Source organism: Alosa pseudoharengus, unplaced genomic scaffold (assembly GCF_046254945.1).
Source record: "Alosa pseudoharengus isolate Yale_2024_CS ecotype anadromous, Long Island Sound unplaced genomic scaffold, YU_APseudo_1.1 YU_APseudo_1.1_scf_2, whole genome shotgun sequence".
NCBI lineage: Eukaryota > Metazoa > Chordata > Actinopteri > Clupeiformes > Clupeidae > Alosa > Alosa pseudoharengus.
This window is the reverse complement of record NW_027468663.1, coordinates 46,491,998-46,508,407: the sequence shown is the minus strand read 5'-3', so window position 1 is coordinate 46,508,407 and position 16,410 is coordinate 46,491,998. Positions and strand designations below refer to the sequence as shown.

General features: G+C 42.7%; 1 protein-coding gene across 1 annotated transcript in view; it reads right to left on the bottom strand.

Annotated features, from left to right (window-relative positions):
• Positions 1-16,410, bottom strand: part of astn1 (astrotactin 1) — a 208,475-nt gene that overhangs the window by 20,917 nt on the left and 171,148 nt on the right. The window contains exon 22 of the mRNA XM_076293301.1: positions 6,662-6,794. Within this exon, the coding sequence (XP_076149416.1) occupies positions 6,662-6,794 (133 nt within the window). The remainder of the gene's footprint in view (positions 1-6,661; positions 6,795-16,410) is intronic.

Genomic DNA, 16,410 nt, shown 5'->3' with positions numbered 1-16,410 from the left:
CAATGATCAACTCAGGTGACGCTGAGTGCTGATTGGATGATGAGGGGAGAAGAGAAGTCGAGGGTGTTACATTCTTTTTATTTTTCCTACTCTGATATGGAATGGAAGGCTTGTACCCCTAGAGTGCTTTTCCTTTAATACTAGCCCTCCTTGAAGCGGGGTTACCTTAAAGCACTTTTTGGCCAATAACTTCAAAACTGGTTGTCCAAAAATTACAAAATGTATACGCAAACTTTACATTTCATACCCTACATCACTACCACATTCTTTTGACATTCTTCGGATTCTTTGCACAAATTCTATTTTTGTTTTTGTATTGGGCGCTGCAATTACAACATTCCAATATGTAAAGTACAGCTTAAGATAAAATGTAGAAATTTGGTATGCCTTCTTATACTTTCATTTGATCATCTCCTCTTCATGGTTTGATAAGTAGTTACTGTTGTGTCTCCTTTTGGTGTTTTAAGCCCCCAACGTCGTCTTCCAGGCAGCGCTGCATGGAAGGCACTAGGGCAGTGGTTCTCAAAGTGTGGGGCACGCCCCACTAGTGGGGCACAGAGACATGGCAGGTGGAGCGCGATGAAGTGGAGTATTTTTTTTGTGCCCATCGTTAACAATGCCTTTCTTTTTTGACAAGGAAGATCATAGATTCAAAACAAAATAATCACACACAAACATAGGAGTCATAAACAGACTGACATATGAATTAAAACAACATTTTGAACCAGTGGAACAAGACCGGAAATATAACATGGAGCCAAAATGCGAAAAATATTTTAAGTTGCCATTTTGCCTGGTTGATGGGGGTCATGTGGGATTTGTTAATTCCCCACCTCCAAAGTGGGGAATAAAAGAACAAGTTTGAGAACCACTGCACTAGGGTTAGGGTTAAGGTTAGTGTTAGGTGCCTTGAAATCGACGGAGGGGGCATAAAACACCATCGAGCTGTTGTGTCCAGGCTCTTTTGAATCTGAGCTGGTGACACTGCACACAGTGTAACAATGGTTATACACCACAAAAGCACTATAGGTTAGATGACAAACCAGGAGACAATTATTCCTTTGCTGAGCATGCAGAAAGTGATCATAAGGGAGTGGATGATACATAAGGCCTAGCACATTCTACCATTAAGAGATTAATCACTGAATACTTATGCTGAAACAGAGAGGCAGATGCTAGCAATACCAAGAAATGTCTACCTAATCCAACAGCAGCATACACTTGTCTAAAGTAGAGGATCAAATAAAATCCATTAATATTGCAGTGTTCAATTTTTTTTTATGGCAGAGTGTTAATGCTTACTGCTTGGATATTTTCTTCTAGAGAAGCTACACAAGTTGCAGGATGACATATCATCCCACCTGAATGGGTAGATTAAGTCCATACAACAGCCTGCCCTGCCTTACCAGCTGGTCAGAACTGGTCATTGCCATGTGGTACACTGACCTCATATGGTCAAGAACAATCTACATATACAGTGCATTTACACCACATTTACACTATAGAGTGCATTTACATCACATTTACACTACATATAGAGTGCATTTACATCACATTTACACTATAGAGTGCATTTACATCACATTTACACTACATATAGAGTGCATTTACATCACATTTTACATTTATCCATTTGGTAGATTTGTTTAGCAAAAGTGACTTAAAGCAATAAAATAACATTTAATCTATTACCATAGGCATTTTAAACATTTAAGCTACAGAGCTACAGCTACAGCAATAGAATAATATTCATGCTACAGTGCAGCGGAGACAATAGCTATAGGAATTACCCCTGCATTTGTCAGTACTAGTACTAGAGGATAGGAGTGCCTACATATTAAGCACTAGTCAAGTATAATAGTTGACACTCTACATACATCACATGAGAGTAGGGTTCTGTTCGGGGACAGAGAGCTTTTCTGGCATTTCATCAACCTGAAATCAAACAGAATTTCCTCGACTCCAAACTTACTTATAATGTAGGCGGATCAGTCCAGATGGGAGAGTCACTGGACATTTTTGGGCAACCCATTTTCATTCCACAATAAAAATCAGGTCTGCCTGTTCTATATGAACATAATTCATTCTTTCAATGAATAAATCAAACATCAGACTCTTTCCAGTGCTGATATACCATTTACAACTGGAAACAGGTATCAATGTTGATACAGAGTTATATCTTCATAGGGGTTAGGGTTAGGGTTAGGATTATTATTTTATATGGTCATATTTTAAGTTTATATGGGTTTTGAGTAGAAGGTTCTCTGATTTATACATAGAATGCATGAAAATATGATTTTCTGTGGAAACAGGCAGATACCAGTGTTGTGCGTGAACGAGTTCAAAAGAACGCGTTCATTGAACACGCTCATTTTTTCGTGAACGTTGAACTGAACGCAACACATTTTTTAATAAAGAACTTGAACGTGAATTAGTTCACATTATGTGTCATGAACGGCAGACATCACTGTAAATGAACGTTGGAATTTGTTTTCCATTGAAAACTGAGTGACATCTGTTTTCTCTTTTGAAACGCAACGAAATGCTGGTGCCGCTTAAATCATGACCCTGTTACACCTGTTTCTAGAAAGCATCATACCTGTGACGCAATTCGTTACCTCCGACGTTCGAATACCGTAGTTCCAACAACGTTGTTGATGATGCAGCGATACATATCATTGGTGGAAACAGTGGCAACGTGTAATACCCCACCCCCTAGAAATGTTCTGTCACGGCCTATGTCGACATTTTTCTAATCTAAACCGAGTGATTACCTAGCGTTCATGGGCTTCGGAAAAACCTTTTTCCGAGTGAAAACATCATCATTCCGCGTCATTCACATCACGTAATGTGTGAGTCAGAGGTCGAAAACTGGGGCTAGATTTTGCTAACAGAGTTGTCCAGTTAGGGACTCGTCATCACTTTTGTCGTCACGTTGTAGTTCGTTTGTAGTCCATGTGGCCTTTCATGTCCAACCGTTTTAATGTGAACTTAGGAATTTGCCGTTTTTGTCACTTGAAAGCTGCATATCTTTCTTTCACAAGCATCTTACACTATATTTTAAGCAAATACAGTTGTTTGTTTAGGCTTAGTGAGTGTATGTTTTAACCTTTGTTGTGGCATCCGTGTTTGTCACACATTCCGACGGCAAAGCACATGAACACTTGCTGTCGGAAAAACAAAGTAGCCATGGGGGCGGTCCTTGTCATTCCGAAGTGCCCTGAATGCACCATTAATGCTGGCATTGTCATTGCCATCAGCCAAAACCTAAACCTATTGCAAGCATATAAAAAAGTTAACTTAAGCCGACCAATATCAGTTATTATTTGTGTTAAATATCTATGTTGGAAAAAATATATAGCCTGGACGAATTTCTGGGTATTGCATACTTTATCAACTGTCTCGTGGCTTAACGGCAGCGCGTCAGTGCTGTTCGCATACTATCTCTTCTTTTCACCTCTGAGTAAGAGTAGGCCTACAAGACACAACAATAGGTTTTGACCATACATATTTAGTTACTCTACATCTAGAGACCACGACATCAGTCAAAAACAATTGAATCTACGTGTCACACTAGTTCACCTGCAGGTAGCGAGAATCAAGAGGACAATCTCACATCATAAGAAAATCGAACCTACAACGCTGGGATAACAAGTCACCTGCTTTAGCCACTACACCATTTATCACTGTGCTGATTTTAATTCTCTGTGAAGATTATAATACTAGCTTATCAAAAAGCAAGGCAAAACTCAAATTAACATAAATAGCAAGAATGAGCCAAGTAGGGGAGTCAGTCTCTTAATCAAAATAAAGCTACAGGACAGATCAATCATTGAGTCACAAGATAAACATATTTTTTGGTTAGGCGGTTGTGATTTTTGGTTAGGCGCACACCAACTGGAACTACCAAGGAACGACACAAGTGCGACTGCCCAGGGACAGTAGTTCAAATGACCAAACTTTGTGTCCTTGTTTGCGATTGAGAGTTCATACTCCCTTTTCTAGAAACACCAAATCCAAGAATGATGGAGCGAACTACAAAGGTTGCGACGCAAGTTAGCAAACGACGCTTTCTAGAAACGCGCCCCTGATTGGTTAGGTCTATCCAATTGAGTGCAGAGGCATTCCCCCCCTGTATCGGTTGAAACACGCCCCATAATTACGTCCCAATGGAGCAGTATCAGACTCATATTCTGACTAGAATTTCTCAGAATATGAGTCTGATACTGATGACTCATATTCTTTATCTGATTTTAATCACCTCAGTTATCAATCAAAGCAAACAGGAAAAAGAAATAGCAACACAATCATGAAAAACACTCAAATAAATAAATGTGCACGTAAGTCTGAATGAAAAGCAGCACTGGTTGAAGCCTGGAAATATTGTAAACAAAGTAGCTTAATTTGCTAGTTTATCATAGTCTACTGGTTAGACTGTTCAGTTTCCCCACCTTGGGACAGGCTCGTTTGAGTCTTAGAAAATACTTTTCCATTTGATTAGAACTTAGCAGTCAATTTGAATGCAACAGTTTTGAACAAATTCGCACAGCGTGCTAATGATGCTAACCGGATTTAATAGCAATTTAGCCAGTCGTCTTGCACGATTGTGAATGTTTGGATTACATGTGCATGAAGAGGGATGCGCCTGTTGAGAGGGAGAGAGAGAGAGAGAGAGTACACGGGGCAAGGACTAAATGAGAGTCTGTGTTGAGGTAGGCCTACTTCTATCGCCTACTCTGGTAGAGTTGCACATACCAGCTACAATGCAAGATATATTTAGCCTATTTGTTTATGGACAACGTAGACCCAAGGCGGGAGGTGTGTGTTTTTTAATTATCGAATGTTCTATCGAACATATTTTTTATTGATATCGATTACATGTCTATTGCGATAGGCTTACATATCGCTATCGTTTTATCGCCCAGCCCTAATATCAACTAACCTGACCCTAGCCAGATTAATTTCGTTCCGCTTAGCTCCGCCTAGCTTCACTCACATCCATCTGGGACCTCTTCCATTGAGAGTGATTTCTGCAACCGACTTTATGGTTCAGCCAATCAGGACGCAGGGCGGGAGTTTCATAGATGTGACGTAGTGGAGAAGCGACCGTGAGACTGTTATCAGCGTCACGGGTTGGCTTCGATGTGAGTGGTTGAAGTAGCACGTCAATAGATGACGGACAAGTGGCTTATTCAATCATATGCAAGCATTTTTTGATTAGACCAAGCCTTCTGAAACACCATTCCAATGGATCGGTTCCAGATGGATGAGTGGAGCTAGGCGGAGCGAAATTCATCTGGCTAGGGTCAGGTTAAATATCAACTACCTCAAATATTAGAGTCATTAAATTACCTACAGGTGTATGTTTGCCTTGAGACTAAGCTAATGTAACATAAAAATATCAGTCTGTGTTGATGGAAACATCTGTGTAATATCTAATGCTATGGTGTAAATAGGCCTTAATGGTCTTTTGACTTGATAACACTGTCACATACAACATGGATTGTATTCCAATATGTTGTACTTAGTCTTTAGTTTTGCACATTTAGGACTATAAGTGAGATTAATAAGAAATTCTCAACCAGTGAACTGGCCTGGACATAGCATTTGGTTCCTTTTTGATGTTTACAGCCCTTGCCCTTCCTAACACACAATGATCTCCTGATTCCTGTTTCTGCCATTACCATTAAGTACTCTGTCTGACGCACTTTCAAGCTGTTCCAAGGCATGACCGACTTCCCCAGCTGTCTGATATATTTTTGAAAGACCCCAATTTGAGCTTTCACTTTGTCTAAAGACAAACATAAACATGATAGAAGTTAGTTCAGTCCTCTCCCTCCAAAAGAAAATGAATGTGCCTCGTAAAAGAATGCTGCCTTTAACATTAGCAGTTTCCCAGAGGATCCATCTCTTTCTCTCTCACACACACACACACACACGCACACACACACAAAACACAGGGACACACAGCGGCATATCTGTTTGGATGCCAAGGACAGACTTCCTTTTGCGGCAGTGGAAGATAGGTTGTGAGGAAATGATGTGAGGGTGATGTCAACATTTTTAAAGTTTGGTATGATTTCTATAAAAATTCTCTGGCGCCGCTTGCTTGCAGCCAGGGGGAAAAAAGGATATCCCCTACCTGAAAGTCCGGCAGACTGCCCCTCTAGCCAGCAGTCCAGAGTTTAGCACTTTTTACAGCCTACACTTCCATGGGTGGCTACAACGTGGGTGCAGTGCAACGTTGATTCCTTTTCCATGTACTGCATTTTTTATGTTTTAAGATGCTTTTAAAAGACAGGACTATACATTTTATTTTCTAGTGAAGACAGCTTATTTTAGTTCTAAAGACATCTTAAAGAGAAGATGCCCAAGAAATTAGGGGTAACACGAGTCTTAGAGAGGAGCAGCTGTAGCTAACACAAGATATTTTATAATCAGTCATTATCAGGGACCAGGCAACCTCCATCAGAAATGCCATATGTCAAAACTGTACTCAAAACAGAGAAAAGAATATGCATTCTTGGGTGTATGCCTAGAGGATAAACAGTTGTGTGTTTTGTAAGTTGCTTATGGTTAACTGAATCAGTATGCAGTTTTTTTTTTTAAATGATTTCAACTGGTTTGTAATGTTTTTTGTTATGGTAGCAGGGTGACTTACATGTAGGTGGTGTCTGGCTCAAGGCAGCGAATGATCATGGAGATGGAGGTCAGTGGGTCCAGGATGTCCCCCAGCATCACACACGGAGACTTGGCTCCAGACAGGATGTCATCCACAAAACTCAACATTGTCTCTGTAGAGAATGACAGAACATTAGACCCATATTGTACTGCATATGGGAATTTATAATTTCTGATTCACTGAAACTGTAGTTGAGCGTTGACATGGTTATTTGGCATTGAAAAGATTTAAAGGCTTCTGACACCTCATCATCAAACTGATATAAAAAAAAAAAACAGAATCATGTGTTTATACTACTAAACCAAAGAGAAGGTACATGCAAACAAGGTATCTACAGTAACGAACCCAGTATCACGCACATCCAAAGGAGGCCACATCTCTCACAATAAAACAGTGTTTGAGTGAGGAAGCACTCAGGGAAGACAGATGCACTCATCCACCTCTGAAAAGCTGTCCATGTGGAAAAAATGTGTTTCCCCACTTCACTTCCTCGCCCCCTCTGCGGTGTGCGGTGAGTGGATATGGAATAACGCCGGCCAGGAATGAAGACTCTGTGTGTGTGTGTGTGTGTGTGTGTGCGCGCGCGTGTGTCAGACACCAGAGGGAACATAAGTGTTTTTGGTTTCACACGGGACGCTTTCTTGCCCCCGAAAAGCGGCGGTTCAGACAGCCTGAGTTCTGCGGCCCCCAGTAAAATAAAGAGCCCACAGAGCAGCTACCTGGCAGGTTGTAATAATATGCCATGCCGGCTCCTATTAAGGAGTGGCTGGGGACGCTGTTTGCCCAGCTGGACTGCATGCGTCACAGGAGCCGGGGCCCCGGGTCTCCGGTGTGGGGTTCGGCCCAGAGGAGAACCCTCCCACGGACAGGCCCATCTCTGGAGAGAGGTGGACACCCAGAACGGACTTCCTCGCTGGAAGAAGGTGCCCGCTCAGAGGACCTCGGGCCGGTCACAGAGCTGCTTCAAAACAGGGTGAGAGGCGCCAGGATAAACTCGGGAGGGAAAAATGAGAGTGTGTGTAGCAGCTGCCACTGAGGCATGTTTACTGCCGCTGTGTGTGTGTGTGTGTGTGTGTGTGGACCTACAGAGGAGCACCAACAAACATGTGGAGTGATGGAAATGAAAAGTGACATTGTGAGGGACTGTAGCACTTGAAGTTGGATATCCTGACTAACCACACACACACACACACACACAGGCACGCACATTGCAGACTTGCAGCACCAAAACACATGTGTGAGCTTCAGTGTTATTTTTCACAAATAAGGGAATTAGGGAGACCGATGTGATTTACAACTTTTGGGAGCCTTAAATCTTTAGAAAGGACAGTGAAGTGAGACAGACCATGGGTGGACAGAAACAGATTGGTAATGGGAGCAGATTCAGTCAGACTCTAACCCGGGAGTCCCAAGGCACTAGGATCTGTATTGAATGCTACCACTTGCACAACAGCTCCACCCCTTTGAGCTCATTATGCCCCAAAAGACACCAGCCATACTCTGTGTGAAAAACTGTAACTCACTAAATAGAGGGGCAACATGTTCTTACCTCTAAGGCAAAAGTCAAAGAGGACTAATGTGGTCGTGAAAAGCTTGACATAACCCACCACATATGATATCTTGTACACAAAACACTGTCTTGCAATAAAGGCTTACTGTAAAACAGGGTCTATTTCAAAGCAGTGACTGACCAACAAACTGCTTTCCAAATTCCATTGGTGTGGGTCTGCAAGATGTGGTTCTAGGGAGGAGAGTGGACGATGAGGAACAGAGTCCTCGCCTGGTTTGACTTTGAACATAATACAACTGTTTTGGCTTGGGCAGACATGCAAAAATCAGCCCAATTCACTGCACCCTGCACCATTATCAGTGTTGCATTACATATCTTCATTCTGCGAGCTTTGAAATGATGCAATTACCCAATTATCAACTTGGACTTAAGTCCAACTTCCTGATAGATTACATTTTCAGGATGCAACTCAATCTGTTTGATAATGGATAGCATTAAGCGACACAGTAAATTGTGATTGTAGCTAATGTGTTTGTGTGCTGTAATCAAGATTTTACCATCTGTAGTCACGGAATATTGCTAGGCATGGCTTCAATCTGAGATTCAGATTCAGATCTGGGTGGACTGGGGCCATGTATATGTTTGCCCACTTTGCAAACAAGTGAGATTTGTTTTATGACTGATGATGCCATAATGTGGGCAGTTCTTGAGAACATCACACAAGACACATTCCACCGGGTATTTACTACTTGTCAAACTGAAAGAAATAGTACTCCCATGGAATGAAACATTTATTTATCAAAGTCAAATCTATATCACTTAATCAAATCATGGCTTGGATAATTAAGAACAGTCTGTTCGAGGCATCATTTTTTGAAAGAATCTCTTTATAAATCTAACATACTGCGCTGAAAATATAACATCTTTAACAGGAATCTGGCATATGCTGAGAAATTTATGCTCTTCTTCTGGGTCCAACCACACAGCTTGCCTCATTTTTCACTGGGAAGGCCTCGAATGGCAGGAACACCAAGGTGTCTGGCTGGCCCTCGGCAACGTGTACCCAGGGGCTTTGGTCGATTCTCCCTCCTGATTCTGATCATTCTGTCGAACAGGCCGCAGTCACCGGGGGGTTTCCATCGCCCAGGCTCCTCTGCCCAGCACAACAACACATATTTGCTCAACTGTTTGATTGATTTAATGCGTTGAAAGTATGTTGAATTGGAAATGGTCAACCGTGCTAAGATTACAGTCTCAAAGGTGTTTACATTTTATCAGATGAAAATTCATCTCCAGATTTTTTTTCAACCAATCACGATGAAGAGCCACTGGATTCACAAACCAGATTTATGACACTTCAGGGTTGAGGCTATATCTACCATGAGATTCTTCTTTATTCAGTGTAAACCAAAGTATGTCATTCTTCCACTTTCAGAAAAAATTCTCAGCATTCTCACAGCCCGAATTTCATGGACATGTCCATTGACATGCATCACATCGGGCAACATGACTGTTCACATGCAAAGCTCACATGATCTAAAAAAAAAGCTTTCATAATCATATGATGACCTAAAGATAATTTCATAATTTAGCAAAACGATTCAACGTATTTCATAATCAGAAATTAAAATTCTAGGCAAAAACTTGGCAGGGTCAGTGCACTTAAAATTGTTCCTTTAAAGGAAGGCAAAATAAATCATAAAATGACCATGATATGTCATCAGAGATTAAATATCAAAATGGCACATTTAAGAATTGTTCATTTTTATACTTATGCCAGGTTCAGCAAACATTTTACAGCGAAAATGTGCTCCATTTAGAAATAATCTTCTCACAATAGACTAAATCTGTTGGGCCATATTGAGAAAAATAATACAGGACAGAGTTGAGATCGACTATTATTCTAAACTCTGTCAAATGGTTTCTTTCAATAACACTACAGAAGGACATAGATTAGGAACATGTTCCATCATAATATACAGAACTGGGTTCTCCTCATAATTATTGGGGGGCAATCAGAAGGAACAACAGTTGTGAATTGGTTTCATATTAGCTACCAGTATTTAGGGCCCCAGGAATTATGCCAATGCTTACCACATGGCTCTGCTGGTACCACTCTGCATCAGCTGTGGGTAAGCTAGTGTTAACAGTCAGGGCTACTTGAAAAATGTGTAATGACGGTAATTTCAATAATTCAGTGAGTGGAAGAGGGCGGAAAAGGGACAGAGAGTAAGAAAGAAAGCAAGAAACAAAGAAAGAAAATAAGAAAAAAGAAAGAAAGACAGACAGAAAGAAAGAATAAAAGAAGGAAAAAGGGAAAGTAAAAGGATCATGAACACACACGTTGAGTCTTCTGTTACCTAAACAGGTAAACATTCAACTCGAAAATTCCCAAATCCATAACAGGAGTTAGGCCTTATCCAGATCACTGGGAGTCTCACCAGTTCCATTAAAGCTGCAACTGTGTGGTACCAGCAGACTTGGCAGCCTTGCAAAGACTCAACAAATCACATCTGGTTCTTGTTGTCCACTTTGATGAACAAAAGGCCAGAGCTGGACAACAACAGTTTGTAGTGTATTGATTCTTGGCACTTGCCAGCAGAACCAATGATTAACAGACGTGTTCTCCCAGTGGGAGTGGGTAGGCAGCATGAAACACAGGATATAAAATGCAAATGGTAGAGAGGGGTGCGGGTGTCAACATTACACCCCACTTGTTTGCACAAAAAAAAAAGAGAGAGCACTTTAATCTGCTTTCACTTTCGTGCAAACAGCACTTGATACGAACTCTGTATCTGCCATCTACGTCATAACCTCTGTAACTGGTTGGATGGATGCTACTTTCTTTCAGTTGAGATAAATCACCTTTCTTGAAATTTGTCAGAATCACACACTCAGCTCACAGCAAAACAGGTGATAGCATTTAGTCACTGTGCGCTCCAAAGCAAAATTTCAGGCATACTTCCTCAGAAAGCATTTTATGATGAAAGCAAGTGCAGACCACACAAACACATCAAAAGCAAACCCGAACAAAAAGGGCATATGCATACAGCACACAAAAAACTGACCATGGAGTGCACTGACGCACAACGTTTAGCTTTGCTGGCAGCATGAATGAACCAATCTGCTGAAAAGCCTGGGAACGCCGATACAGCCCACAATCACTCTTTGACCTGGAGCATGAGGTGAAGCATCAGTCAGGTCAAACTGAAGGCTTTGTAGCTTGTCAGTCATTCTATTCATTGACAACATTGTGAAAATACAGTTGAACATCTTACCTCGTACAAAGGTAAGGCTTCATTAAAAAGAAAGGCCCCTTATCTGTTAGTATCAAAATGTCATGCTGTTTCCTGATTGCTTCAGCCCATGGTAATGATTGCATATGCGGTTTGGAAAGTATATACAAACATTTTGGTGAGATATACATATGGGAATTTTTTAGGAGTGTGACGGGGAAAAAGGCATGGTGAAAATAAACTAAATACTGTTGGACCTGTAACTACTAACAAATAAAAAAAAAAAATACATTCCATGGCTCATGCTCCTGAAGTAACATATTTCATTAATAACAATTTAGAAGCAAATTATGTTAACCCAACATTTATTTAATCACAGTGGCAGTGCTCCTGCCAACAGATGTGGGCAGAGGCGGTCTGCCAAGCGGGCATCTGCTAGCAGGGCCACTCTCCGACCAGGAGGGGAAACACTAAACTCACCAGACGAGACTTTTATATGGAGGTGAGTTCCTTCCACATGGCACGCCGCACCGCCAGACACACTTCTTTTTCCCAAGTCAAATTTATAGATCACTGGCTATATGTCATAACACTGGCTGCTCCAATAGAAGCCCGGGGGGGCTGGCGGATGGAGATGGCGCTGTTTTGGGCTGTTTGGTGGTAACCTGTCTGCGTTGCTGTGCGGCTGGGCCCAGATGCAGGGGTCTCCTGCCTGACAGCTGGGCGTGTGTCACACACACACACACGCAGGCACACACTCACACACAGACACACACACACACACACACACATGCAGACACACACACACACACACATGCAGGCACACACACACACACACACACACATGCAGGCACATACACACACACACACACACACACACACACAAGCAGGCACACACACACACGCACACACATGTATGTGGCGAGACAGTCAGTGGTGTGAGCTTCCGCACTGCACCTGACCCAGGGCTTGGGCCTCCTCCGCCGCCGAGCAATGAGCTCATGTGTTGAAGGGCGGCTCTCGGCGGCAGGAAACATTCCACAGAGGTGAAGCCCCGTGTTCCACCTTCTGGCACGCATCAGCCCCCCCCCCCACACACACACACACAAACACACACACACAAACACACACACTCCTAAGGAGCCCTCATCTCCCCATAACAAACCCGCCACCCCACCCCACCCCACCACTGACGCCCCCATTCCGCCCCCCGCCCTGTCCAGAGGGGTTTACAGGAGGAAGCGTGGCACCCAGCTCTCAGCAGCACATGGCGCTGTGAGTAATCTGTTTATGGATTGGATGTCATGTCCCACTGACCCATGAGTAAACCCCTCTGTTATTGGGCGATTAAAGCACTGACATCACCCTGGCCGGGGTGGCTGTTTGTTTTCACAGGGAGCCTGGCCGGGCCAGGATGACTGAAAGCAGACTTCCGATTCAGTCAGCTTCCACATCTGGGGAGAAGGCTATGATGTCAAGTTGTGTGCCTGAATCCCATTATGAGCTAGATTAGCACACAAACAACTCACTGCCAAAGAGCACCATGCACCAGCCATTAGCTGGTGTCTATTGCATCGGCCCATTCGCACCTTAGACCCACACTTCTCTCTCCTGCTCACCAGTCTGCTCGTCCTGAAGCCCTGCGGGCCATTAGCACACCTGCAGCCTGACTCGGCACTCGAGATTGGCGTTCGTGGGAGCTTTTTCATTGCTTTGCGAGGCTAGATGGGAAAGTCAGCACACACACACACACACACACACACACAAACACACACACACACTCCGCTCCGCTGTTGTAGCAGGCAGCTCACTGCGCCGGGATTAGTGTGTGCTTCACCTCAATGTGTGTTCACTGTGTGCTGAGTGTGTTTTACTAATTCACGGATTCACTAATTGACCCCTCACAGGATCAAAAGAGTATATATACTATACTATATACACACACACACACACACACACACACACACACCTTGTTACTGCCCTCTGCTGCTTTTCATTCAGGAATGTTGAACACATCACCACAGGAACAGAACTGGAGTTATGGAATGAGCAAAATAGCAATGGACATCATAATCCGGAGGTAGAACATTCTAAGTACACTAAAACTGAGGAAGACTTAGAGAGCATATGCTTTTTGACATCTGGTGGATTTCTTTCAGATGCCTCTTGTAAATATTCTAAAGACGCTACTCCACAGTCCGCAGCGAAATCAAGCGCCGGCAAAGATGAAGGGCGTATGTCAACAGTTAATGTGAAAAAAGAGAACATTTCCAGTAAGACTCAGTCCTTTTAGGAGCGCCTCCTCATTGTTCACATTTGCCCAGTCCCACATTTGGACTTAATATAACAATATGTTCTTTTCTTTTCAACAGACACAACACTTTCAAAGTCAAATTTGGAAGGCGCTCAACACACACTGGATTGGGGAATGAGTGGTGGTGTGTGTGTGTGTGTGTGTGTGTGTGTGTGTGTGTGTATGTGTGTGTGTATGTGAGTGGAGGTGGGGGGTAATAAACATGCCTCTAAAGCCAGCCAGACAGATAGACCAAAGAGAGAGGAGCTATCCAGGGCTGATAAGGGAGCCAAAGGGCCTACGCACACAGCCTGCAGGAGAGCTCGCTTCAGATACGGCCCACTGGTTAGTGTGTGGGTGTGCAAATCTGTGTGGCCCTGCCCTCATCAGAAACCCTGCACTGACCATGCAAATAAGCCTTCTGTTACATAATCACAAGGACTGCATAGATGCACTTTCAATCAACTCTGCCCGAGGCCCCAACTGTCTGTACAAGCATTTATTCAACACTAAGTATATCATGGGGAAATGAGTACTCCGTAGTGTAACTGGTCAATCACGGTCTAGACTGCTAGCTAAACTGCGAACCGGTTGAAAGACTCGCGTTTGTATTACTGAGATAAGTTCAGGGACGCAGGGTGTAGTTGCATGAATAAAGGACAGAGCAGGCAGTCTCCGCTCGCGATGGAAGGTTACTTGATGCAGGAACATTTCAGGCTTCGATCGGACGGGGCCGCAGGCAAATCGTAAATTATTACCACGTCTCCATCTGCCTCCCAGCCCTTCATTCCCCAGGAGCGAGTCGGTCCAAGGATTTTACAACGCCTCCACTCTCTCTCACACATGTCCAACCATGCACACTTCATAAATCGCCAGTGAATCTCCGTATCAGCAAACACAGGTTGAAAAATAAACAAATGAACAACAAAATATAAGCAAAACATCCAGTCAGCCTCCCGGTAGGCCCGCTAGTCTGTTTTTCCTCCTCCAAAGTAAATTGAGAATACCGATGACTACAAAAGCCTGTCAGAATGTTGACATGGTGTAAAACTGTCAACTGCACTGCACTTTAAATGCAAAGGAGGAAAAAGGCTTCTCAAGAAAGGTGTTTTTTTTTTGTTGTTGTTTTTTGCAGTGGCTGATGATGGTATCTGCTTCCATTTCAAAGCTGTTCTAGTTCAGAGGAATGCATGCAACCTGGGCCAAGCCACACGAGGAGAACCCAGACCTCACTCTGGACCAGGGCCCTCTGGACAGATGTCAGGTTGTAGGGTCCACGTTCCCCCAAACTGTTGTGCCCATACAACAGGTCAGTCATAACGAGTCATGTTTGACAGGAAACATGTCACCTGGCCCCTCTGTGAAATGCCCTTAGGTACAGACTCCCAGTGGGCATCAGAGCAGGATGGGGCAGGACAGACTGTACATCTGCCCATGCAGCTGTGGGTCATCTGACTGCAGGCCCAAAGCCCTGGCAGCCTCTTCAGGCCCAGGGTACCACCTCACAGTCATAAATTAAAGCTATTGCTTTGATATAGCTGCCAATGCCATAGAACGACTTTACATTGTTAAATAATCACAGAGTATGTTATCACATGAGTAAATGAAAGGATTGAAAACACTGACTGAAAAAAAAAAAAAAACACTGACTTTTCACTGAATTTTCACAGGTGGCGTTTGATCGAGATCCTTCATTTAAAATGTGTGGAATCCATGACAACAACGGGGGGGGGGGGGGGGGGGGCATGTAGTTTCAAGGCCTTTCACTATTCGTTGCTACGCAGTAACATGCAAGAATGCCTAGAGTTCAGTCAGTGATTAGAATGTTTTCAAAGCATCTTCAGCGTCCCTAAAGAGTCAAGAGTGGTTTCCTAAACCTGGGAACATATTCATCAGGCACGGATGCTTTAAAACCACGGAAGAGAGTGTTTGGTTGAACTGACCACAGAGATCTAAACAGTGAGAACTAAGAGCTGTGATTTCACCCTGAAGATGGATGAGCTGTTTTGGATGAAAAGAGGTCTCTTTAAAACACATGATTTGTCAAACTTAGGCAATAGTAAAAAATTGAAATCATTGCATTTTGGAGAGAATGCTGAATATTGCTTGGCTACAACTGACATATTTTTTCCCAACTCCACAGAATAAACTTGCAAGATATCCTCTCAAGACAAAATGGAAGTCAGGATTGTTCAAATGGTTAATAAACAAATTGCTAGAATATCTTTTGACTGTCTTTGTGTAGGCAAGCCCTAATGTGATGAGGATGGTTTTAGTGACAATATTCTTTCTGAATTCAGCTACAGTACATGTAGGCCCTGAGCCTAATTATGATGTACAGAAAAATCCAGAAGGTTCTACTCAATTAAACAAATATGATTCAATAGTTCTCTAGTAGCTGTCATCACACTTGACTTTATTGCTTAAATCAATAGATAAATAATAAAGAAAAATCTGTTAGTGCCATACACAAATATTAATTGCAGAATAAAAATTACTCTTACGCTTAAGAATATGTTTATAATATAGTGAGTTTTTTTTTTTTTACATTTCATTCACATTCTCAGCAAATTGCACTTGACACTCCCGAGGCTTCACACTGGCCACATCCTATAAACATATATCTTTCTTGGTGATTGAGCACTACCCAGTGGTAAAAGCCAATATTGCAACAATTACAAACAATGAC